This window comes from Bubalus kerabau, chromosome 6, assembly GCF_029407905.1.
Source record: "Bubalus kerabau isolate K-KA32 ecotype Philippines breed swamp buffalo chromosome 6, PCC_UOA_SB_1v2, whole genome shotgun sequence".
NCBI classification, from domain to species: Eukaryota; Metazoa; Chordata; class Mammalia; order Artiodactyla; family Bovidae; genus Bubalus; species Bubalus kerabau.
Window position 1 is genome coordinate 35,996,607 of NC_073629.1, and position 27,303 is coordinate 36,023,909.

At 41.1% G+C, this 27,303-nt stretch overlaps 2 protein-coding genes across 3 annotated transcripts in view; both read left to right on the forward strand.

Annotated features, from left to right (window-relative positions):
• LOC129655033 (calcium-binding mitochondrial carrier protein SCaMC-1) overlaps positions 1-3,776 on the forward strand; it is a 58,173-nt gene extending 54,397 nt beyond the window's left edge. The window contains exons 9-10 of the mRNA XM_055584910.1: positions 82-232; positions 1,698-3,776. Coding sequence (XP_055440885.1) covers positions 82-232; positions 1,698-1,882 — 336 coding nt within the window. The 3' untranslated portion in view covers positions 1,883-3,776. The remainder of the gene's footprint in view (positions 1-81; positions 233-1,697) is intronic.
• A 9,947-nt stretch (positions 3,777-13,723) lies between these two features.
• VAV3 (vav guanine nucleotide exchange factor 3) overlaps positions 13,724-27,303 on the forward strand; it is a 645,240-nt gene continuing 631,660 nt past the window's right edge. For both annotated transcript variants that reach the window (XM_055584919.1, XM_055584920.1), the window contains exon 1: positions 13,724-13,867. The gene's annotated coding sequence lies outside the window, so the exon portion shown is untranslated. The remainder of the gene's footprint in view (positions 13,868-27,303) is intronic.

Consider the following 27,303-nt stretch of genomic DNA (forward strand, 5'->3'; position numbering starts at 1 on the left):
AGCTGCCGTGGGAATGTCCGTGTTGAGTGCAAGCAGTTGTAAGTAGCTGTTTATTATTTTTCTTTTCTGTTTCTCTGGCAGCTCCTAAAGTCTCATTGGCTAGATAATTTTGCCAAAGACTCTGTGAACCCTGGAGTCATGGTGTTGCTGGGTTGCGGTGCCTTATCCAGTACCTGTGGTCAGCTGGCCAGCTACCCCTTGGCTTTGGTGAGAACACGCATGCAGGCTCAAGGTGAGTTTTGAATGAAAGCAGGACACTGCTTTAAAAGTATGGCATTAATAATGTGCTTCTGGAACTCTCAAGTTCCACTGAGACAGCAGAGTGTGGTTTTAAGATAATATTTCTTAACCATTTTTTTGTTATTGCCTCCCTAAGGAAGCTTTCTAGAAATTCTTTTCTAAATCAGTTCTTCTTCATGAAATCTTAATAGCACAGGTACACTATGCATATACTGAATGTGTATCTGTGGTTTCTGCACAAATACAGTAAGATTTTCTTGCTTATGTGGGAATGCATGTTTTAAGAGTACAGTTGGCTTTCCCCATTCGTGGGCTCTGCATCTCAGGATTCAACCTACAGTGGATTGAAAATACTCAGGGAAAAAACTCCCGAACTCCAGAAAGTTCCAAAAAGTAAAATGGAAATGTGCCACGCAGTCCACTCTTTACATTGTATTTACAAATCATTTGCATTGGAAGTGTTGGTTAATTAATGATTGACTGCTTGGTTGGGGGAGGTGTGGTTGGTACTTGGAAGAGAGGTTGCGGATAGAGGTGCAGATGTTCAGGGTGTACTGTTTAAAGAAATGATAGTGGATGAGATAGGCCAGAGATAAATCAGAAAAGAGAGGCACAGAATGCATGCTATTTAATATAGCAATGCAATGCATTCATGCGTATGTGCTCGGTCGTGTCTGATTCTTTGTGACACCATGGACTGTAGCCCTCCAGACTCCTCTGTCCATGGGATTCTCTAGGCAAGAATACTGGAGTGGGTTGCCATTTCCTTCTCTGGGGGAATCTTCCCAACCCAGGATCATACCTGCATCTCTTGTATCTCCTGGATTAGCAGGCAGATTCTAGTCAGCAAATTGTGAACAAAAAGAACAATTAGTAAGATGACAGGAGATCCAGGAGGCATGGTGTAATCAAAGTCAAGGAGACAGTGTCACAGTGGGGAGGAATCACAGTTTAAAAGTTTTAGGTCCCATAATAATAAAAAACTCTAGCCACCATTTACTGAGAATTTGACAAATGCCAGCTGATTTACACAGTTGTTACTGATTCTTACAACACTGCACAGTTTCCATTCCATTTACAGGAGAAAGACCATCAGCTGTCAGCTCTCCCACTTGCTGGCTGAGTGTGTTGAGACAAGTTTCTCTGTCTTTCTAAGATTCCTTACTTACTAAATGGATATAATAACTCTTACCTTGGAGGATTGGTCTATCAAGTAATTAACCCAACATCTAACACCAAGTTGATAGTACCATTGTTATTCTTACCAGAGCACTCACTCTTAGGTGCTACCCAGGGAGAATTATATAAAGGGGCACTTTTTGAGGACCCTTGGAATAAATTTTATCTGTTCATTGTATTCTAGAGTATCATTCTGAATCATAATTGTATACAGTCATAATAAAATGTGTGAATATTAAATAAGCCTGATTTCTTTTCTTTTTTTTTTAATTTTCTAGCCATGATAGAAAAAAGCCCACAGCTGAACATGGTTGGGCTCTTTCGACGAATAATTTCTAAAGAAGGACTACCGGGACTTTACAGAGGCATCACCCCAAACTTTATGAAGGTGCTCCCTGCTGTAGGCATCAGTTATGTGGTTTATGAAAATATGAAACAAACTCTAGGTGTAACTCAGAAATGACATGTTGAATTTTTTGCTTTGGCATGATTACTGAAACTTTCAACCATCTCCAGAGTGATGTTTTCTCCTAGAATTGAAACAAATCTATGGCAAAAAGAAGCTTTATTTATTTTTTTTTTCCACAAAAAGGAAGAGCATATCAATGATAATTTCAGACATTTGGACTCAATTTTATATATTCAGAAATGTCTAAAAAGATCATAGTTTTGATAAGCTCATACAATTTTGAGAAAGCCACAAAATTATAGTTTATCTTTTCTTAATAGTTCTTTCTACAATCTCTGCCCAGAATCCTAAATCTGAAGAAATGTACTTTCTTGAACTAAATTTGCTTTGTGTGCTAGAATTATAAATCTTTCATCTTTATTTTGGTTGGTTCAAGTTTATGCCAGTTCCTTTATACTTAAATATCATTTTCTTAAAAATAAAATGATCAGAAAACTTGGAAACTTAAATTGTTCATATATTTTGAATTTCTTAAAATTTCCTTGTAGGATCATTAATGGAGAATCATTGCATGAAAACATACCTTACAGCAGCCAAATACGTATAGAGTTTATATTCTTTCTTTAAGCAGAATAAGAATGAACGTTAAATGGCAGAATTTCAAGGCATGTGAATACCCTAGTCCACTCATACAATTTTTGTGTAAGGAGGAGTGAAAAAATATTTATTTCAGTGACCACTTCTCCATTTTGCTTGTACTATTGTTTGGATTTCAGGACAACACACTGATTATTAGCATATCACTGGTAAATTGTCCACACAAGGCAACTTACTTGAGAGATTCTGTTCATTATCATTGTTTAGAAAAGCATCAGGAAACAAAACCCCTTTACTTATATCCGTCTCTAAAGAGCATCTCTCTTCGCTTTGTCTTTTGTCTCCTACTTGAATCAAACTCCTGTTTTCACCAGGAAGGCTTCTGGAGGCAATTCCCGGTTATCTGAAATTTCTTAATTACGTGAAGTAGGTTGATCATGGGTGAATGGCATTCTCATTACCCCCTCACCATTTATTTGACCCTGCAGTTCTCAACTTGGGCAGTGCAAACCTAGCAGAATAGTATGTATTAAAAATAGTATATATTAATTCTGCATATTTGGTGCCCATAATGAAATGGAAGTCCCAGTTTACAAACAAGTACATTCATATTTTGTCTTGCCCCCAGTTTTAGGAACATGTTTTGATTTAGAAAACTTAAAATGGAGCGAGAACATGATTTTATTTTACTGAAGCCATTTTTTTATAATCAACTGTCTTTTCTGATTTGTGTGATTAGGACTTAGCCAACTATTTAGTAGTTGAAATTATTCTTATCACTTTTCAGTGTAATTCTTAAGCTCGTTTGATTTCTAGTAATTTCTGTCATAAATTGCCAATGTTTTAATGAAAATCTGGTGACATAATAGGCATTTACTTTATTTGAACCTACCTCTCATGTTTTCTAAACCAAAGAGAAATGTTGAACTTGTGTTTGTGAAACGTATCCTAACATATAGTTTTCATTATATTTGTTATGCCTGATAAATATCTCAATGTTTTTATAATACATACAGTAAGTGTGAAACTGTCTTCAGGGTGTTTGTACTTTTGAGTAACGCGTAAATGACAATATTAAGGTACTAGATTAGCTCTTTTTTTCACTCATAAAATTATTGGATGAGTAAAATTTCAGGCTACTGAAAAAATTCATTGTTCATTATGAATTTAAATTGTTTTCTATTTAACATTTGTAAGGTATGAATGTGATTTATCTGTGTATCTTGTGTCTTTTGAAGAAAATCTTGTATTTTTTGAAAAGAGCCCAGAGTCAAGAATAGTTTATTTCTGGCATTACTGCATATTTGCTTTACATTTATAATTAAAAATACATATATGTTTGTTTTTGAAATGTCTTGTTTCCTCATTAAAAAAAATAGTGTAACTGAGGCAAAAAAAATGGCTGTTATACAGTTTATATCACTGGCAGCAGTTTGAATAATTATAGTATTATTGGGTAAGACTCATTATAGTCTTTCCAAATATTTTGGCCTTTTCTGAACAGCCACAACAGTTGTTAAATCTGTCATACATTTTGGTATAAGATGATGTTTTTTGTGATGTCCAAATTCCACATTTACCAATAAGGGTGATACTCCTGGGGGTCACAGGCTTCCCTAGTGGCTCAGATGGTAAAAAAATCTGCCTGCAATGCAGGAGACCTGGGTTTGATCGCTAGGTTGGAAAGCTCCCTAGAGAAGGGAATGGCTACCCACTCCAATATTCTTGCCTGGAGAATTCCATGGATAGAGGGGCCTGGTGGGCTGCAGTCCATGGGGTCACAAAGAATCTGGTATGACTAAACAACTAATACTTACCTACCTGGGGGTCACAGTGCCAAGGAGAATCTGAAGTCACAGTCTTCTTGGTACATTTGGTGGAGTATCAGTTTGTCTTGAAGTTGTGGGAAACAAAACTAAGTATGTTTGTGTGTGTGTTAGTCGCTTGGTTGTATCCAACTCTTTGCAACCCCATGGAGTGTAGCCAACCAGGCTCCTCTGTCCATGGAGTTCTCCAGGCAAGAATACTGGAGTGGGTAGCCATCCCCTTCTCCAGGGGATCTTCCCGACCCAGGGATCGAACCCAGGTCTCCTGCTTTGCAGGCAGCTTCTTTACTGTCTGAACCACCAGGGAAGCCCCCAAGTAAGTTTACTGGTAAGTAATTAAGCAATTATATAATTCAGATTTATAAATTTGGTTTAAAAAGATAAAACATAAGACTGCAAAGAAATTCTGTGTTCCAACCTGAATGCTCCCCAGCCTTCCGGAAAAACTCCTTAGCCCTCTTTGACTCTCAGGGCCCTTTCTTAGAAAAATGCCACCAGTTTGTTTCTTACCTGTCTGTCTTGTATCCCCATCCAGAGGGTAAGTTTCACAGGAACAGACATTGTATTTTGACTATTTTGTCCTTTGAGCTTTACATCAGATCGCTTGTGTAAAATCGTGGCGTGGTTTCCCTATCCTCAAATAAGAATATTCCTGGTTCTTTTGCTCTCATGGAATTTCTCTGTTTTGCAAAGAGCACCAAGGAATAATTAGGTGTCCAGGGGAGCGACCGACAACCCCCCTTCACCTCCTTTGCCACATGCCCCACTTGGGAGACGCACACAGCAGGCTGAACTTGTTTAGACCATTCTCTGGGACAGCACGCTGTGCACAGAGCCGTCTGCCCTCCTGCTTCCCTGCAGGACAGAGCTGTGCCGAGGTCCAAGCTGCCTAGATCTGAACCTGCTGCTGCCCTCTGACCACAGTTGAAGACACCTATTCACAACCTTCTGTGTATGTGGTTTTTTTTTTCCCTGCTTTTTTTGTTTGCTTGTCTGCTAATTTGCCCATTCTCTGGTTGTCACTGGGCTCCACAGCCCTATATTCAGATGCCCGGCCACAGCCACTGGAGCACTTTGCTGTGAAAGCAGAGGTGCTCCAGGCCTGGGCCACTTGGCATTTGTTCCATCAACATTCACTTGCTCTTTGATGCTTTCGGGGAGTGTTTGTTAACTGCCTACTGTATGTCAGACACTCTTTGGGACTGAGGTCACAGCACTAAACAGGACTTTATACCTTTCCTAATGGAGATTATCTAGTGGAGACAGACAACAAAGTAAGTAAAATATGTAATATGTCAGATGGTGGTAAGTGCAGAAGGCAGGGCTGAGGCTGAGGTGGTGATTTTAGGTGGAGAAGAGCTTGCTGAGAAGGTGCTGTTTGAGTAAAGGGCTGAAGGGGGCACGGGAATGGGCCACACTGATTCTGTCCAGGAACGGCATTCCAGGCAGAGCGAACACAGGAAAAGGCCCAGGGTGGAGGAGAACATCCAGGAGGCCAGAGTAGCTGGAGAGAGGGGAGCAAAAGGGAGAGTAGTAAGTGATGGAGCCACAGAGGGCTGGAGGGAGGCCAATCGGCCTAGCATTTCCGGTACTGCAATGGCCGCAGTTCCGTGGTGATGCTTCGTAGCCAAGTTTCAGATGTGTCTCCTCTAGGGGTAGGAGTCTCATTATTGGAAACATCATTGGAAAACACCTGCACTCTTGTAACCATAGTGTCCATCACACACAGAATGATTTTCCCCGCAATTGCTGTCCCAGCCTAGTGACCCCTTCCCCAGGTGGCGGGTCTGTTGGCTACTCTCTGCCTTACCCTCTCCAGGGAGGATTTTGATTTTTTAAAAAGAGAAATTAGAGACCTTAAAATCTTTCTAGATGCTTTTCTAAGAGTTAGAGAACTTGAATCTTAGCACTTGGCAAACACACAAGACTATATTGTTGTGCTCACTCCCTTCTCTGACCACCATGTATCTGCCCAGGATTTGCTTAGAATTTGTACAAGCTGTACAATATTGCAAGCAATCCTTTTATTTTTCATTAGTTGATACTGTCCTGCTTTGAATTACTTTCTGGAAGTCAAGATAATAGTAACCAAAGACATGATTGGTATTTTGTTACTCTTAAAACAGGGCCAGGGATTCTACAGCATTCTAAAGTACTCTTTCAAACTGAAACTTACCACAAATCCTTGGTGTTTGCTAATCAGGTGTGTTTTTGAAGAGTTTACGCTCATCTCTTTACACACCGTTCCACACAATGCAGTCACGACCATGGGTTCAGGATGAATTGGCTTCAATTCCAGCACTTGTGATCAGTGCCAGCTGCAAATATGCATCACTCAGCCTCCACAGGGAGTCCCTATGTGAATCTTGGTGTGGCAACTGGCATGTGAAAAAAAAAAAAAACATGACATTTCTGAAGTTTATTTAAATTAGCTTAAATCCAGCTGGAAGTTCTGTACTACTCAGTGTTGTGCCAGTGACCTGGGATCTTGGCCCCTCTAGTTGGCCCCACCAGTTGCTGCTAAGGGGCCCTTTGTTGCAGCCTGCATGGTCCCTTGGATCCAGAGGCTGTGCTGGGCTTGGCATGGTAGTAGTTGTAAGACATGGGACATGTGAGCCTGGGCTCTGGCCTTTGCATTCTGCAAGGCTGAGGAGTTGAATGTGATTCTCTCATTACCTTGGGATCCACCAACTTTTATCTCCTTCTCAGTTCCTGGGTTTGACCCTTTGTCTCTCTGCTCTTAAAAGCACCTATCTGCTCATCCCCTGGGACTCCTGGCATCTTATCTGCAGGTAACTTGCAAGACAGAAGAGCCTCTGATTGAAAATGACTTCTGTTTTCCATTTTTAAAAATCACTGAGGGGAGGCAATACTAAAGCCTGAAGTCCTTGTCTGAAATGAGATGAAAGGGAACATACAGGGGGAAATGAATATATATTAATTTCTCAGTTATTTTACCATAGGCTCTCTAACTGCCTCCTACCCCTTGTACTCTGTGTCTCAGGAATGAGTGTCATTGTGCCACAAAGTGGTGGGCTCTGCTCACTCGAAACAACACATCCTTTTTTTATTTTTATTTTATTTTTTTTTAATTTTATTTTATTTTTAAACTTTACATAACTGTATTAGTTTTGCCAAATATCAAAATGAATCTGCCACAGGTATACATGTGTTCCCCATCCTGAACCCTCCTCCCTCCTCCCTCCCCATTCCATCCCTCTGGGTCGTCCCAGTGCACCAGCCCCAAGCATCCAGTATCGTGCATCGAACCTGGACTGGCAACTCGTTTCATACATGATATTTTACATGTTTCAATGCCATTCTCCCAAATCTTCCCACCCTCTCCTTCTCTCACAGAGTCCATAAGACTGTTCTATACATCAGTGTCTCTTTTGCTGTCTCGTACACAGGGTTATTGTTACCATCTTTCTAAATTCCATATATATGCTTTAGTATACTGTATCGGTGTTTTTCTTTCTGGCTTACTTCGAAACAACACATCCTTTGCCTACTGAATCTCGAAATCCCCAGAATGTTACTGGTAAGTGGCAATGCAACTTCATGGCCAGGTGGTTCAGTAAACAGTGTCCTAAATGAAAAGTCAATAGTGTAATTCAGAGTTGATACTTTTCAAGGGCTTAGGAGGTGATGGAAAGTAGAGGGTAAAATTAATTGTAATGTGGAAAAGGATGATAAGATTCTTCAGAGTTAGAACCGTTTCTAAATCTGTTTTGTTTCTGGATGATTTAGGGAATATGAGTGTAAGCCTTCAGAAGACATGGGTGATAAGGTGCAAGTGTAGACTTACAGGTAATAATAATGACTCAGGGGCTCAAGGCTCTTACAGTAGAAGGATCTGCAAGAAAACAAGGTGAGGAGAAGTTTTAAAATCCATCCACTTGTGATTTGTTCCTCCTCTGATTTTGTTCTGTCCCTCTTTACTCTTTATAAAGATGTCCCTCCTGGACAAATAAGAGAAAATCATCCATAAGATAATAAAACTATATCAAGGCAAGGAGAAAGTAAACAATTGAAGAATTTTGCTGTAGTTTGAAAGTTTGGCTCTTTTGTGTATTTGTCTTCTTTGACTAGTAAAAATGTACAGCTACTGTTTTAGGGAATTCTGACCAGATTGTGGGAAATGCTCCTAACTCTGCCAGGCATTAATAAGTCCCCGATTGTTCTTACAAAGCAATCAGCACAAAGATTGACAACATCATGAGACATACATCGATTCAGCAAAATTCTTTCTATTTTTTTATGGTACAATTAACTAATAATCAGATGACGACTGCTGGTGAGGTATTTCCCTCCACCTCTCAGAACACCCAGCAGTGGAGTTCCTCTTGGTCAAAAGGGACAGGAAGAAAGACCTGGAGAGGTTGGTTCAGTACAGATCTGTGGACGTGCCCTTAAGGTGAGAATTGAACCAACAGCCTTCTTTTCACTATGATAATTGCTCATTGTTGTTCTTCAGTTGCAAAGCAGTGCCTGACTCTTTGTGACCCCTTGGACTGCAGCACGCCAGGCTTCCCTGTCCTTCACCATCTCCCGGAGTTTGCTCAAACTCATGTCCACTGAATCAGTGATGCCATCCAACCATCTTATCCTCTGCCACTGCCTTCTCTTTTTGCCTTCAATCTTTCCCAGCATCAGGGTCTTTTCCAATGAGTCAGTTCTTCGCATCAGGTACCCAAAGTACTGGAGCTTCAGTTTCAGCAGCCGTCCTTTTGATAAATATTCTGGGTTGATTTCCTTTAGAATTGACTAGTTTGTCTCCTTGCAGGCCAAGGGACTCTAAAGAGTCTTCTCCAGCACTACAATTCTAAAGCATCAATTCTTTGGTGTTCAGCCTTTCCTGTGGACCAATTCTCACATCCATACATGACTACGGGATAAACCATATCTTTGACTATATGGATCTTTGTCAGCAAGGTGATATCTCTGCTTTTTAATACGCTGTCTAGGTTTGTTATAGTTTTTCCTTCCAAGGAGCAAGCATCTTTTAATTTCGTGGCTGCAGTCCCCATCCACAGTGACTTTGGAGCCCAAGAAAATAAAATCTGTCACTACTCCACTTTTCTCCTCTGTTTGCCAAGAAATGATAGGACCGGATGCCATGATCTTAGGTTTTTGAATGTTGAGTTTCAAGCCAGCTTTCTCACTCTCCTCTTTAACCTTCATCAAGAGGCTCTTTAGTTCCTTTTCATTTTGCCATTAGAGTGGTGTCATTTGCATATCTGAGCTTATTGATATTTCTCCCGGCAATCTTGATTCTGGTTTGGAATTCATCCAGCCTGGCATAGAAAGTCCTTTATCACATATATACTTTGAAAATATTTTCTCTCAATCTGGTGCTTGTCTCTCTCTCCTGTTAGTTATGTCTTTGAAGAGCAGTTTTTAGTTTTGATGTAGTCCAATTTGTCAAGAATTTGTCAATTCTTTTTGAATCATAGAATTATGTCCAAGAAAAATTTCTTAGATTTTTAAGATTTTCTTAAAATTTTAAGAACATTTTCTCCTAGAAGTTTTGTAATTTAAAGGTTTTGAAGTTAGGTCTATGATCAGTTTTGAGTTAATTTTTGTGTATGATGCAAGGTGTGGATCGAAGTTCAAGCTTTTGCGTATGAATATTCAATGGTTCTGGTGCCCTTTGTTGAAACGACTATTGCTTATCCACTGAGTCATCTTTGTACCTTTGTTGAAAGCTGGTTATCCATATATATATTGGGCAGTTGCTGGACCCTGTTCTGTTTTGTTCATCTGCTTGTGTGTTTTAATGCCACGCTGTCTTCATTACTGCGGCTTCATAACTCTTAAAATCAAATACTGTAAATTATCAACTTCGTTCTTCTTTTTCAAAGTTGTTTTGGCTACCCTAGGTCCTTTGCATTTCCATATGAATTTTGGAATCAGCTTGTCAATGTGTACAATAAAGCCTGTTGGAAATTTAACTGGCATTACATTAAATCTGTAGATTAATCTGGGGAGAAGTGACATCTTTCTGACCCATGAAAAAGGTATCTCTCTCCATTTATAAATTTAAAAAAAGTTTCTTGATAATGTTGTGTAGTTTCATAGCAATATGTGTGAATCTAACAAAAGCCATAATTTTGAATAAAAAATGCAAGTTGCATAAGAGTATTTATAGTATATCGCCTTTCATATATGTTTAAAAAACTCAGCACAGTGAGTTACCAGTATAGTGTTTAAGGTAATATATAGTTTAAAATTATAGTTTGAAGAAAAGCAACATTCAGATTAGTGCTTGTTGGTGGGTGGAAGGGGGTTACATTGTGGATACTTCAGCAATACTGTTAAATCTTAGGCCAAGTAATGGAGACACATCATATTTTATATACACAATTATATTTTATATAGAATATTTCATTGGGATATTGAATCAAAACTGTAAAATTGCTGTATTATTTCTAATCTACTTAGAGAAGACCAAAGAAACCTGAGAACTTAACCAGCCTAACAGAATTGAGCAAAGGGGTTGTAGAAGAAACAGAATGCGTTATGTACATATCACATGTGCCTGTGTTTATAAAGCTTGGAAAGGCACAGATAAGGATCTCTATTGAAACAGTGTTATTCTCTGGGGCAGGGAGTATCATGGGTGGGCTGTGCATGAGACTTCCACTATTTAATGTAGACCTGCTATTGTTTGAATTTGTACAGCTAGTATGTTTGACTTATATAACCTTTAAAACCATAAAAAACAGAATGAAATTGTGTTCTGTATGGCATTTTGTCATCTTAATTGTCCTGATCCTGGGCCTGTCTGCCTTCAGATTTATTCCTTGCCCCTCCCATTCCTTGCTCTATATTCCTGGGTATGACTCCTTGCTCCCAGGCTGAGCTGGCCAGTGGGGGCGCTGGCAGGAGACGAGGGCAGAGGAAGGGGGAAGCCAGGGTATTTCTTCTCCTCCCTCTGCCTTTGGAAGACTCTTTGGCAGCTGCTGCCTAGCACGATACATACATACAAACACACACACACGTAGACCTGCCATTGCAAAGTTCAGAACACCAAGGAAAATGAGAAAAGATCTGAATAGGTTCCAAAATGGAGAAGGAAACACCTCTGTCTGCAAAGGAACAGAACCAAAATGCATCAGACTTTGCAGCAGTATCCCTAGAAAGTAGGAAAGTGATAATTGAGAATCTAAAGCAATACAACTGTTTACTAAACAATACATTTCCAAAGTGAAAGGAAGTTTACTTCCCACACATTCTTTCTTAGGATATAACCAAGTAAGGGAGTAAATATACCAGGAGAAGAAGAACAGGATATAGTCAACAGTGGATCTAACCAGGGAAAGCAGTGTCAGGGAGTCTGAGGCTGGCAACAGACACAGAGAGAAGGACTCCAGACTGGAGCATCACCATGGAAGGCACTGCAAAGAAACTCTATGCAGGAGAAAGGGAGGCTCAACAGAACCCCTGATCCCTGATGAGTCAAAGAGGTTAAGGATAAGCATCATTAGGAAATAGAGGCAAAAATGCAAGAACACTGAAAGACAGAAACTTCAGGACAAATGAGGAAGACACTAGGCATGCAGTGAAACATGCTTTGCAGTCACATAGTTGCACTTTTAAAACTAAACTGAATTCCCAGGACTTGGTACAGCTGTAAGACAATGTGACTGAGAAAGCAAATGCAATCAGAAGTTGAGAGGTAGGAGACTGCAGGATGGGGTGGTGTCTGAAAATCTTTATCTTGGACAGCAATGGTCCCCAACCTTTTTGGCCCCAGGGACTGGTTTCGTGGAAGACAACAGATCCCGAGGAAAAGACACACAATTAGTAATTGCTGTAGAAATTAGGTGGGATTTGTTAAATATTTAAAACAGTACTTTACTAGAGGCACTGCTTTATGTGCTTGTATAGGGAACTGCCGTGTAGTTGTCATTGACAGGAAGGAGCATTTTGTGTCCTGGGTATTGCATCTTGTTGGGATTCTCCTGATAGTACACCATGTGTCCAATGGAACCTATGACCCAGGACTCTGTAGAAGCAGTTCGTGTGCATGTTAGTTGCTCAGTCGTGTGTGACTCTTTGTGACCCCATGGACTGCAGCCCACCAGGCTCCTCTGTTCATGGAATTTTCCAGGTAAAAATACTGGAATGGGTAGTCATTCCCTTCTCCACTGGATCCTCCCTACCCAAGGATAGAACCCGGGTCTCCTGCATTGCAGGAAGATTCTTTTCCACCTAAGACCCCAAGGAAGCCTTTCCTGATTGCCACCTAAGACCCCAGGGAAGCCGTCCCGGCACCAAACTATTAAAAGTATTATACCTTTCCGTGGTATAATAATAAGTGTAATGGCCCCAATCCTCCACTGGGTGGCAGACTTCTCCCAGCTCTGCAGACCTGCAGGTACCTGGAGCCTCTTAGCTTTCTCTCCCTTTGCCTGCAACTGGAAAATCACTGAGCTGCTTCAGGCCAGATTTGAATTTCCTGCACAAACCATCATTGCCTTGTTTAAAGGAGGGGAGGTAGGTTCGGTTTGTTACCATTCCAGGAGAGAAGGTGACAAAAAAGTTCATTTATGTGTAGCATTGAAGAGAAAGGCTTGTTTACTTTTTTTTAGGCAATTTTTCAAAAATAGAAAAATTCTATGTTTTGCAAGTCAAATTAGAAATGATTGAAAAAAAAAACCCAGCATTACTTCTCATACACAGTTATATTTAAATGTTCCAATATGAAAATTGTGACCTTAGAAGATATTTTGGAACATTTGTTTTCATAGTGTGATGAATATTTTTTCACTTGCTTAAAATATTTCAAAAAGTGTATTCATAATTCAAGTTTGAGGTACAAGGGGGTTAACATAAGTATAAAAATAAAATAAAACAAACAAGTAAAATACACCGCAGATTTGAGTTTTGCCCCATTCTTCTTTGGGTGGTTTTGTTTGTTTTTAAACAAGAAGCTGTTTTCCTTAATTGCCCTTTGGTTGATGTATTTTAAAAGAAATACAGTTTAGGTTTCAGATTAAGACAAGCTTGCTCTGATTAATCTCTGGAATAATTAGCATCATGGGAAGGATTTAATATTACCGTTAGACAATTCAATCTGTATTAATTGGATTAATCTAAAGTATCCTTCAATTCTAGTAAACAGGGGTTTTTTAATGCTAAATTTGTATTTCAATGTTATGCAACTACGTAAATATAAACATTATTCAATATACAGTTCTGACATCCATCAAGAATTTCTTAGGGGAAATATGACTGCAGACACTTTATTGCACAGACCCTAACAAACATAAATTTTGACCAGAGAAAAACAGAGATTAGGATGGGGAGCAGAAATACTCAGTTCTGGGGTGATGATGGGCCCCCCTAACAGCGTCCACCAGCTGCTCAAACCTGTTTCCCATATCCCACTGATAACAGGAACTGAGAAGTACTGGCCCCACCTCCTTTGCCTCTTCCTGCCTCCTTCCTCTCACCCACCACCCTTTGAGCCGTTTTTCCCTATGATTTTTAAAATTCTTAGTTATCTCTTTTCTCTTGTTTGTTAATTTACTAAACAACTGCAAGCTGGTCACTCCATAACCTGATGGCTTTGGAGGAAAATGCTCAAGAATTGAAAAAGAAAATCAAGGTAATAAAATTGGCCTTGTTAAATTGTTAATCTTTCACCCTGCCTGAAATTGAGATGAGTTTTTCAGCTCATTTCCCTCAAAATTTGGAAAAATGTTGGTGCTTGAAAAGAAAACACAGAAAGAATCTGGATCTGAGACCTGGTGATATTCTGGTAAATTTTTAGCCAAGGGTTAAATTTTCTCTTCAAATGATCAGGGTTTAGAACTAATAAAACAGATTCTTACAAAAAGTGAGAAAGAAAAGATTATAAATGATTGCCACAAGGCTTGTTCAAAAAGAATAGAACATATTGATATAGATTCCCAGTTTTTATTATTATTATTTATTTTAATTTGGGGAATATTGTTTTTAGTATGTGACACAGATTCTGAAATCTACTTGACATTTAAATAATAAAATTAAATTAAATAGTACTTGATTAGTACTAATGATATTCACCAGGTCTCTCTAGCTGTCTCTCTCTTTAAGCCTTAAAACTTGGCTGTGCATTAGAATCATTTGGGTAGGAGGGCCAGGGAGTGGTGTTTAAAAGTCTTGGGCCATACCCCCCAGACCAATTAAATGAGAATCCCTGGAGGTGAAACACAGGCGCCGGGATTTTTTAAAGCCTCATCCCTCCCCCATTCTCGATGATTCCAGAGCGCAGTCAAGTCTGAGAACCACTGCAGACTGGTTTCCTTCTGATCACTGTGTATAAAGGACATTATTAATGGTTGAGATAAGAGACCTATAGATAAAGAGTAATGTTCTCCAGCCTCCTACACAGAGGAGAACGGGACAGAGGCCTGACAGGATTTGTTGACAGATTAGATAGGGGTTTAAAAGAAATTGTTGAGTACAGGATGACTAAGTTTTTGAACCAAGAAAGATAGGACAGTGAAGTTGCCTTTTATCGAGATGGGAAGAGTATGTTAACACCAAAAGAGATGGACTGAGTGGGAAGGTGGAGAATTGGATTTGGAGAATTTGAAATTTGAGATTCCTATGAGATATCCAAGGTAAAATTCAAGAAGGCATATCTGGAATTCAGGGGACATAGACTTAGACTTTCGGGAGTCATCAGCATCCAGGTGGTATTTAAAGCCAGATCAGATAGTTACAGAAATGAGTACAGATAAGGAGAAGACAAGGGCTGAAGACTGAAGCCTCCCTCTAGTAAGAGTTCAGAGCGATGAGGAGGAAGCAGTCCAGGTGATAAGAAGGAGCAGCAGTGAGACTGGAGGAAAATCTGAAACACGGGCGGCGTTGGATGCCAGGTAAGGTGAGGACTGAGGAGGGATGGAGAGCTTTCCCTCCATGAAGGTCGCTTGGGCAAGGAGAGGAAGAAGATAAGAAAACCCTGTCCTCCCACACTTGATTTTCTCTGGTATGGATGTCCCTGATGTAAGCACCAAGACAGCAGATAGCTTGATTAATTGAGTAGGTGCCGTGAGAGCACAGACCAGAAAGGAATTGCAGACACTGGAGAGGGATTTGTTGACGTCAGGATTGCAGAGTCAGAGCAGAGTAAGGGGAAAGGAGGAGATGGACGCACAGAGAAGTGTGTGGCTTGACAGCCTGGAGGTCCTGGTGAACTCGAAGAACAAAGTTGGTGGGAATGACTGGTATATACATTGAGAGAGGGTGGGTCAAACAGAGATTTTGAGTTATAAATCTGACAAAGAACCAGCTTGGGGAGCTGACAATTTCTCGTGTCCCAGCTAGCTAAAGTCTTTAATGAATGAGAGCACGTGACATGGAAATAGAGAAAAGTGTTGACTACCAAGGGAATAAGTGGTCATGGCAGAGCCTTTGGTGGGATGGGGTTTCACAAGAGATGCTTATGTGGGGAATGGTCTAGAAGTTGAAGTGAGGAGCACACACATCCCACCTTTCACTTTGTGGAGGGCAAGGGGTGTGTCCTCACGGGAGCAGCAGGAGAGGGGAGGAAGGGAGAGACTGAGGGCGACGTTAGACCTTTATGAGGCTAAATATTACGGGAAGCGGATGAAAGGGAGAATTTGGAAAGTGTGGAGATAGGACTGTGCTCAGAAGTGACACCTGTCAGTCTCCGTGCCCAGTTGTGGCGGGAAGTGCTCCTTGAAGCTTGTGCTTCCAGGGGTCCTCCTCTGTGGCCTGAGGCAGGGGACCCCTTGGTGGCGATCACGGAGAGAGACAGCTTGTCCAAGCAAAATCATCGATTCACGATGCTAAGAAAGTATGGGGCCATGGTACAAACCCCAAATGTAGGCGTTATGATGGCAGGAGACATAATGGGAGGCACAAGTGGGCGGGGGAGCAGTGAGCATCCTGGAGGCAGAGCACTGACCTGCTTTTTCGTGAAGTGACTTTTTAATCCAATCCCAATGAGGTCTAGTGTTTGTGGGCATGGTTCATTTACAAGGAATAAGATGAGCGGAAGACAGGGTTTTCAAAGAGGGATATGCAGTAATTACTGCACAATGACAAAATTAGAAAAAATGAAAGGAAATTAAATATTGTAAACTATAGAGGCTTTGCCTTTTAAATCAAGAATAGCCAATTAAGCTGTTTTGTTATGTAATATCTCATTCATTTGTTGTTGAATTACCTCTGGCTGTAGGTACTGTTTCCGTGAAGTTAATTTTTATTCTATTATGAAGAAATAAATCCAGTGAAAGCAAATCTGTCCTCATTGCTATCTACAGGAGGAGGGGCTTGAGCCAAAAGTCTTTCATGGTTTCATATTTTTGGTTTCAATTTAATAAAGAAGAGCCTGAGGGATGAGAAAAGAGGTCAGGTTTTGCCGTTTCCTCTTGAAGTACATAAATAGAACAAAAGGAAGCAGTGAGATGAAGACAATGGTAAAGAACATGAAATCAACCCAGGACATGTTAAATGTTGATGGAAAGCCCAAGCACCGAGGATTTGTGGTACCCCTGAAAATAGAGTAATTAATTCAGCACATTTTTATTGATGTCTGTGCTAGTCTACCAGGGACTATGCTAGGCATTAGACATGCATGAAAACAAATAATGTGTAGCTTTTGTTCTTAGAGCTCACAGTCTATTGAAAAGGCTGACATGAAAAAACAATTTCAATTTAAAGTGATAAGTGCTGTAACGAGTTTGTACAGTGTACAGGGGGAACAACAGATGGGGTGTTGACAAGGCATCTTAGGGGAGATGACATTTTTGCTCAGTCTTTGAAAGATGAAGAGAATTTTGCCACACAGAGAAGATAAGTAGGGGTGTTTCAGAGAGAGCGGGGGAGAGCTAGTGTAAAGACATGTAAGCACGAAGTGGTGTGTTTGGGAAATTGTGAGTTGTTCTATGTGACTGGAGTGTTTGCTGGAGATAATAGCTAGACAGATTAAAACCAGCCAGCATGTGTCATTCTGAGGAGCTGTGTTTAAAAAGAGAGCCACTGGAGGAATTCCATCAGAAGGGAGTAACAGGACCTACCAAATCTTTGCAGAAGGTGGATGGGTAGGAGGGGAGTGAATTGGTAGCAGGTACAGACTGAAGGCTTAGTGGCTCAGTGGTAAAGAATCCGCCTGCCAAGGCAGAAGATGTGGGTTTGACCCCTGGGTTGGGACGATCCCCTGGAGAAGGAAATGGAAACCCACTCCAGTATTCTTGCCTGGAGAATTCCATGGACAGAAGAGCCTAGTGGGCTACATACAGTCCATAGGGTCGCAAAGAGTCGGACATGACTGAGCAACTAACACTGTCTCACTCACAAACTGAAGGCAGAGAGACTACACTCTCGTCTTTCATGTCTGCATCCCCAGGGTCAAGAACATTATTTGCTATATGGTTGGTGCTCGACAGATATTAAATGGAGAATACATGAAGGAAGGCAAGGCAGGACTACTGAGTTGGGGTGGTGGATGCAGGATGTCAAGAAAAGCTGTATGTGAGGGTGGTTGTGTCTCCCTTCCGTCCCTTGCCATATCCACTCACCCATGCCCCACTGCCCTGCCTACTCATAAAAGCAGAGGGCCCGTGAGGGGACTGAGGAAGAAGGAAGCACCAAAGAGCTGGCATCATAGAACCTGGGGTGAGAGAGGGTCACAAGGGAAGACATGGCCAACACCGTCACATGCAGTGGGAAGCCCAGCACAGACAGGTCCTTGAGCATTGCCAGGACCGAGGTCCCAAGTGCCTGCAGTGAGAGGAGCTCCCGGGAGTGGCAACAGCAGGCTCCAGGTGGCCATGAAGCAACGACTGGGGGGAGGAAGAGGAGAGCCTGAGGGTGGACATTTGCTCAGAAGGCTGGTCTGTGAAGGGAGGAGTAGGGAGGGAGGAACTTGAGGGGGAGGCAGGATTACAGGGATGCCGTTTTGTTTTGAAAGGGTGATAAGTTTATGAACTTGAGAAAACCCAGCAGAGAGCAGAGGTTCAAGCCAGTGGGTAGAGACAGAATAAGGGAGATGAGTTTGGCTAACTAGGGATAATGAAACATTTTCAGTTTTAAAATTGAAACATTCACTTCAAAAGAATGAAAAATGTCAGTAAGGGCAATAGGGTGGGGTGGAGGAGAGAATGCTGGATGTATGATAGAAGTCCTGGGCTCTAGTCCTTTCTTTGTGACGACCCAACTGTGTGAGCTTCACTGAGCTGTCCACCTGCTCTGAGCCTTCGTTTCACTTTTAAAATGTGTGATGCTCTGTGGAATGGTCTCTTTCAGCCATGAACTCTACAATTCAAAAGTGTTATATGCTTGGTTTTATATATATGTGTGTGTGTATATATATATATGTAAAACAAGGCTTTTCCCCACATAAAATTTGACTCAAGTCTAATTTAGGTATTTTGTTTTTTAAATTTTCACTTTATATTATCTTTAGAAATAAATGAGATTGTGTGTAAGAGGGAATTTTGGAGACATAGGGAGGCCTGGCGAGCTGCAGTCCATGGGGTTGCAAAGAGTCGGACACAACTTAAAGTCTGAACAACAATGAAGTAAAACAGCTAAATTTCTGTTCATTAATAATCACAGTATTCCTGACCCAGGGACCTCACACGGTTTCCCTTTTTTGTATATATTACCCCAGAGTATGATAAAATCTTAGCAGAAGGTGAACTGAAATTAAATTAGCTCCTTATCTAAAAATTTAGATGCCCTGATACAAACCTCTCAAGAATAATAAACTAATAATTTCCCTGCGGATGGTGAAATTATGGTTTGCATAATTATTTCCTCATGATTTAATTGAAAATATTAAAGATTAGGCGCATGCATACCAGGGACTCTAATACAGGATAAAACATTTCCCTCTGTCTCTGCAACCCTTGCAGCCGATAAGGTTTAAATGAAAGCAGAAATGCTCGTGAAAGACATTTCTGCATTTAGATGTGAGTTGGGCCATTCGAGGGTATATTTAAGCACTTGGTCATGAGCCATGAGGTGGAGGCCACTTCCAGGGTTCTGTGGAGAGCAGAGGCCAGCAGCTGTCTTGTCCAGCGTCAGGCTGCAGGATCTGGTAAGGCACCCAAGCATTCACACCTCAGACCTGGCAGCACAGCAATCGACGGGCTTGTTCTCACACCGAGCTTGTAAATAGACCTGCTGCATAGCTCTCTCTGCCACCACTTGAATCCTGTGTTTTAGAGGTATGACAAGTCACTGGCTAGAAACCCAATGGCCATCCTCAGCTTCTTCATTTTTCTCTTCCCCCATGTCCAATGCATTAGTTACTTTCAATTTTGCTGCCTGCGTAGCCTCTCTTCTGGATCCCTTTTGCTCTTACTGTGTTTGTTGCTCTAACTTCAGCTATATCTCCCTCCTTTTTCTCCTACTGCCCAGCTTCACTCCCTTCATATCCACCCTCCATCTGGCTGCCAGGTCTTAAAGATGGCATTCAAGTCCTCCCTGTTTGTTTGGGCCTCTGATGTCTCTAGAGTCTCCTCTCTCACCCCTGTGACTACTTCCATGTCTGGATTCTGGCAAACATTGGTGGTGCCCTTTTTCATCTCGTTGCATTTGGCTTCCACTTGGCCATACTGCCCTTATTCTGCCTTTTTCTGCCTTTTATTCATATTTCTATTCATGTTTTCTATCATCTTCCCTTTGAAAGCTCTCTGTTCCCATCTCTCCAATGAACTATAGAAGGCATGGCCAGTTTCTCTTGTTGCACAGATTAGAGGTTCTACATAGTATCTACAGGTTCAGTTTCACTTGTCTCCACAACTAGATTCTGAGCTTCTTAGTGGCAGGAGACTAGGTCATACTTATCTAGCACATAATAGGTGCTTAATACATACATGTGAAATGAGAGTAAATTTTTTTACTTTCTGTCTTTGCCAGCTATATAATCCTTTCATTTTTATTTTCACAAATATGTTTCTAGTAAAATAGAGAGCTTTTCTTTGGCTTTCATACATATCCTAATAATAATAATAGTAATAATAATTGCTTCCAGTTATTGAATGCTTTGCAAATGACAGGCATCATTCTAAGAATTTTACATACTTTCTCTCCTTTATTCTTCACAACAGCCATGTGAGGGAAGCATTACTGTGTGTATTTCGTGTCCGAAGAAACTTAGCCTTAGAGATGAAGCAACTTGACTAAGGTCTGGCAGCCGACTTTGGAACGTGCCTGCAGATGTGGGTCTCCTGAGAGCAAGGCATATGCTCTCAGTTACCTTGCACCTGCCTCTTACCGATAGTAATTACCATTTGTTGAATGGGTTTGGGAAACATGATCTTTGTCAATTTTTTTTTGGTCAATTGTTTTTAAAAGATATTTTAAAAAATGCATAATATGTGAATACCTTCTCTTACTTAAAAGAAAAACATTGCAGAATCTTTGACCACTCATCCCAAAACCATCCCCCAGCCGGGAGGAAACTACTGTGAGCTGTGTGTGTAGTCTTCCAGATCTTTCTCTGTGTTTTTACACACACTGCACATACCCACATTGTACAGTTGACTCTTGAACAATCTGGGTTTGAACTGTTCAGGTCTACTCATATGTGGATTTTTTTTTTCACTACATATGTGGCAAAGAATCTGTAAATATGTACATAAATCTCTGGATGTTTAACCATGGATGTGAGGTCCTGCAGGGGGAGTGGGCACATTTAACCCCTATGTTGATCAAGGGTCAACTGTATTAGTGGGGTCAAAGCAAGCTACTTCAGCAAAGAGGACCCCAAATATAGCTGATTAAAGAAAACCAGACATGTATATTCTCTCACATAATAGTTGCAAGGTGAACAATTCAAGTAGGAAGGTGGCTTTGTCCACACAGCCAATAGCAGACCTTCCTTCTGTTTTTTTCTGTCTTCATGGTTGAAGTTAGGTCAGTCACTTCAGTCGTGTCCGACTCTGTGTGACCCCAGAGATGGCAGCCCACCAGGCTCCCCCGTCCCTGGGACTCTCCAGGCAAGAACACTGGAGTGGGTTGCCATTTTCTTCTCCAATGCACGAAAGTGAAAAGTAAAAGGGAAGTCACTCAGTCGTGTCCGGCTCTTAGCGACCCCATGGACTGCAGCCTACCAGGCTCCTCCATCCATGGGATTTTCCAGGCAAGAGTACTGGAGTGGGGTGCCATTGCCTTTTCCGGAAGTTAGGTCAGAGATAGCTCCAAATCCCATTGTCAGGAAGATGCCTAGAGGAGCTTACACCTGTGTTCTCAGGAACAGACCTACAAATGCACACCTTCACTTTCCACTGATGCTCCATTGGTGGATTATGACCATTTGAAATCTAAAAAAAAATTCTGTCAAATGACTTTCCATTCAGGGGAGCTGTACCTATTTACATGGTTGCCAGCTGTATATGAGAGTCTTTGTTTCCTAAATCCTCATTACCACTTGATACTATTAGATTTTTTTTTAATTTTACCAGTCAAAACAATGGGGAATCTTTTTCTTACTGATTTGTAAGTCTCTCTCCATAATAGACTCTAATCTTTTATTGGGGATATATATATACCAGACAGCTTTTCTCTCTCTCTAACTTGTCTGTTGACATTGTTTGTGGTTGGGTTTCTCAACCTTGGCACTATTGACAGATTGGGCTGGATAAGCCTCCATTGTGAAGTCTGTCTTTTACATTGTAGGATGTTTAGCAGCAGCCCAGGCCTCAATGCATTTAGATGCCAGTATTATCCCACCTCACTTTCCAAGTTTGGGCAGGTGAAAATGTATTGCCAAGCGTCCCCCAGGGGGCAAAGCTTAAATATTAGTACAATTAAATTGAAAGTGCTTTTTATTATGATTTTGCTTTTTTGCATCTTAAGAAAGCCTTTGCTACTCCCAAATAGCATAGCTATCCTCTTTTATTTTCCTCTAGTGTTTTTATAGTTTATTATTCTTTGAAGATTAGTTAAGCCTTTAATGCCCTGGAAATTGTGTAAAATGGGACGTGGAGATCTGTAGCAGAGCCAGCTTCTGTGCCACTCCAGGTCTCCCTGGCTCAGTCTGGATCTGGCCACCTACCCTGTTTTCCTGGCTAGAGTGACCCTGGTGATGGCTCTCTTTGCTCTCATGGTCATAACGCCGTGGCCACTGAGGCCGTAGACTAAGGTGTTCTTACTTGGCACTGACTGAGGAAAGTCCATCATACCTGTACCCTGATTAGATGGGACCTGGGAGGGGGCTTGGACGTCTCCAGGGGCTGCCTGGCAGGACACACAACCAGGCAGTGTGAGGGGGTCAAAGCTCCAGCAGGTGGATTCCTACCAAGACAGAGAAGAGAGGAAGGCGAAGGTCAGCCTTTAGATGGCTTGCCATCCTCCAAGGAGTTCTGAGACACAGCGGTTTCATACTGAGTTTTTGGAGACATCCTGCAAGACTAAGCAGTGAGCAGTATTGGTTGCAAAGCTGTGGCTCTCACCTCCCTGTATTTGTTCTCTCTCCTTCCTGAAATACAGAGTTAGCATGTAGGCATTTCCCAGGTCTATCTGAAGTTAGAATTCCACTAGCATTTACCTCATATCCATAGCCAATTTCCCTGCTGCTGCTAAGTTGCCTCAGTCGTGTCCAACTCTGTACACGTGTCCACCAGGCTCCGCCGTCCCTGGGATTCTCTAGGCAAGAACACTGGAGTGGGTTTCCACTTCCTTCTCCAATGCGTGAAAGTGAAGTTGCTCAGTTGTGTCCGACTCTTAGTGACCCCATGAACTGCAGCCTACCAGGCTCCTCCGTCCATGGGGTTCTCCAGGCAAGAGTACTGGAGTGGGGTGCCATTGCCAATTTCCCTACTTTTATGCAATTCTCCCTCCCTTTTATTCAATCTGAGAATGATTTTTTGCTGTAACAAAATTGCAACTAAAAGTAGCAGGGCTGGGGCTTCCCTGGAGGTCCACTGGTTAAGACTTTGCCTTCCTATGCAAGTGATTAAGGTTTGATCCCTGTTTGGGGAGCTAAGATCCCATATGCATTGTGGCCAAAAAACCGACACATAAACCAGAAACAATACTGTAACAAATTCAGTAAAGACTTAAAAAGAATAATCCATGTCAAAAAAAATCTTAAAGAAATAGCAGGACTATGACTGGGGTGAAGTAACTGAGGGACTTGCCTTGGGTGTAGATTTGAGAGAGGGCACAAAAGAAATAATAAAATCAGTAACAAAGATTAATATCATTCAAATGCAATGTTTTTACTTTGTCTTTTTCACCTCAACTTTTTAAATTAATTAATTTATTTTTAATTCATTGGTGATTGGTTTACAGTATTGGTTTTATTTCTGTCATACATCAACATGAATTAATCAGGTGTACATATGTCCCCCTCTCTCCTGAATCTCCCTCCCACCCACCACCTAATCCCCTCCTTCTAGGTTTTTACAGAGCCCCAGTTTGAGTTTCCGGAGTCATAGTGCAAATTCCCATTGGCTATCTATTTACATATGTTATTGTATATGCATCCTTGCTACCCTCCCGGTTTATCTCACCCTCTCCCTATAAAACCACAATGAATAAAATATTGAAATTTTAAATGAAGTCAGAATCTTATCTTACATTTGCTCAATTTATGCACTTCCCCTAATCCTGGGAGAATTTTGTAATGAGTAATATGTTTTCCTTTGTGACCACATGGACTGCAAGATGCCAGGCTTCCCTGTCCTTCACTATCTATCAGTGTTTGCTCAAACTCATGTCCATTGAGTTGGTAATGCCATCCAACTATCTCATCCTCTATCACCCCCTTCTCCTCCTGCCCTCAATCTTTCTCAGCATCAGTGTCTTTTTCAATGAGTCAGTTCTTTCCACCATGTGGCCAAAGTATTGGATTTTCAACTTCAGTCAGTCCTTCCAATGAATATTCAGGGTTGATTTCCTTTAGGATTGACTGGTTTGATCTCCTTGGAATCCAAGGGACTCTCAAGAGTCTTCTCCAGCACCACCGTTTGAAAGCATCAATTCTTTGGTGCTCAGCTTTCTTCATGGTCCAACTCTTGCATCTGCATGTGACTAGTGGAAAAGTAGCTTTAACTATGTGGATCTATTTTGGCAAAGTGATGTTTCTACTTTTGAATATGCTATCTAGGTTGGTCATAGCTTTTCTTCCAAGGAGCAACTGTCTTTTAATTTCATGGCTGCAGTCACCATCTGCAGTGATTTTGGAGCCCAAGAAAATAAAGTCTGTCACTGTTTCCATTGTTTCCCCATCTATTTTCCATGAAGTGATGGGATTGAATGCCATGATCTTAGTTTTCTGAATGTTGAGTTTTAAGCCAGCTTTTTAACTCTCCTCTTTCAATTTCATCAAGAGGCTCTTTAGTTCTTCTTTGCTTCCTGCCATTAGGGTGGTGTCATCTGCATATCTGAGGTTATTGATATTTCTCCTGGCAGTCTTGATTCTAACTTGTGCTTCATCCAACCTGGCATTTCGCATGATGTACTCTGCATATAATTTAAATAAGCAGCGTGGCAATATACAGCCTTGATGTACTCCTTTCCCAATTTGGAACCAGTCCATTGTTCCACATGGACTGTTGCTTCTTGACCTGCATACAGGTTTCTCAGGAGGCAGGTAGGGTGGTCTGGTATTCCCATCTCTTTAAGAATTTTCTACAGTTTGTTTTGATCCACACAGTCAAAGGCTTTAGTGTAGTCAATGAAGCAGAAGTAGATGTTTTTCTGGAATTCTCTTACTTTTTGTATGATCCAAAGGATGTTGGCATTTCAATCTCTGGTTCCTCTGCTTTTTCTAAATCCAGCATGTAAGTTCTCTGAACTCTGGAAGTTCTCTGTTCACATACTGCTGATGTCTAGCTTGAAGGGTTTAAGCATAATCTTGCCAGCATGTGAAATGAATGCAGTTATGTTATAGTTTGAACATTCTTTGGCATTACCCTTCTTTGGGGTTGGAATAAAAATTGATCTTTCCAACCCTGTTGAATTTTCCAAATTTGCTGGCATATTGAGTGCAGCACTTTCACAGCATTTAGGATTTGAAATAGCAAAACTGGAATTCCATCACTTCCACTTTCTTTGTCCATAGCAAAAACTTCCTAAGGCCCACTTGAATTCACACTCCTACATGTCTGGCTCTAGGTGAGTGATCACACCATTGTGGTTAACTGGGTCATCAAGACCTTTTTTGAACAGTTCTTCTGTGTATTCTTGCCACCTCTTTTTAATATCTTGTGTTAGGTCCATAGCATTCTGTCCTTTATTGTGCCCATCTTTGCATGAAATGTCCCCTTCAGTTCAGTTCAGTTCAGTCGCTCAGTCATATCCAACTCTTTGCGACTCCATGAATCACAGCACGCCAGGCCTCCCTGTCCGTCACCAACTCCCGGAGTCTACTCAAACTCATGTCCATCGAGTCGGTGATGCCATCCAGCTATCTCATCCTCTGTCGTCCCCTTCTCCTCCTGCCCCCAATCCCTCTCAGCATCAGGGTCTTTTCCAATGAGTCAACTCTTTGCATGAGGTGGCCAAAGTATTGGAGTTTCAGCTTTAGCATCAGTCCTTCCAATGAACATCCAGGACTGATCTTTAGGATGGACTGGTTGGACGTCCTTGCAGCACTCTAATATTCTTGAAGAGATCTCTAGTCTTTCCTATTTTATTGTTTTCCTCTATCTTTGCGTTGATCACTTAGGGGGCCTATCTTATCTCTTCTTGCTATTCCTTGGAACTCTGCATTCAAATGTGTGTATCTTACCTTTTCTCCTTTGCCTTTAGCTTCTGTTTTCTCCACTATTTGTAAGGCCTCCTCAGACAACCATTTTTCCTTCTTGTATTTCTTTTTCTTTGGGATGGTTTTTGGTCACTGCCTCCTATACAGTGTTATGAACCTCCATCCATAATTCTTCAGGCATTCTGAAGAACTATTTGTTGAGTCATTCTTGAATCTATTTGTTACTTCCACTATATAACCATAAGAGATTTGATTTAGGTTATACCTGAATGACCTAGTGGTTTTCCCTACTTTCTTCAATGTAAGCCTGAATTTTGCAGACTTACAAAATCATGATCTGAGCCAGTCTTGTTTTTGCTGATTGTATAGAGCTTTTTCATCTTTGGCTGCAAAGAATATAATCAATCTGATCTCAGTATTGACCATCTGGTGATGTCCATGTGTAGAGTTGTCTCTTGTGTTGTTGGAAGAGGGTGTTTGCTATGACCAGTGAATTCTCTTGATAAAACTCTGTTAGCCTTTGTCTTGCTTCATTTTTCACTCCAAGGCCAAACTTGCCTGTTACTCCACTTATCTCTTGACTTCCTACTCTTGCATTCCAGTCACCTATGATGAAAAGGACATCTTTTTTTGGTGTTAGTACAAGACGGTCTTGTAGCTCTTCATAGAACCATTCAACTTCAGCTTCTTTGGCATTAGTTTTTGGGGCATAGACTTGAATTACTGTGATGTTGAATGGTTTGCCTTGGAAAGAAACCAAGATCATTCTATCATTTTTTGGATTTCACCCAAGTACTGCATTTCAGACTCTTTGGTTGATTATGAGGGCTACTCCATTTCTTCTAAGGGTTTCTTGCCCACAGTGGTAGATATAATGGTCATCTGAGTTAAACTCACCCATTCCCATCCATTTTAGTTCACTGACTCCTAAAATTTTGATGTTTATTCTTGCTATCTCCTGTGTGATCACATCCAACTTACCTTGATTCATGGACCTAACATTCCAGGTTCCTATGCAATATTGTTCTTTATAACATCAGACTTTACCTTTACTACCAGACCCATGAGTAATATAATGCTAAGAAATTACTGTATTACACGACAAGAAATCCATAGGAAGAAAACGGTAGGCTCCAGGCATGTTACAATCGTCAACTCCGTTATGCCATTGAGGCCGCAGATTCCTTTCTCCTTCTATTGTGCTATCTTCACTGTCAGCTTCAGCCCAAGGCAAGTGTTCCACGGGATTGTAATTTGCAGTAACATACCAGAAATTACATTCAGAGGGGACACACCTGCTCGTGTAATTCTACTCATTGTGTTTTGGACAAAAGAGAGCCTTTGTGTAAATTAACTCAGTGATATGT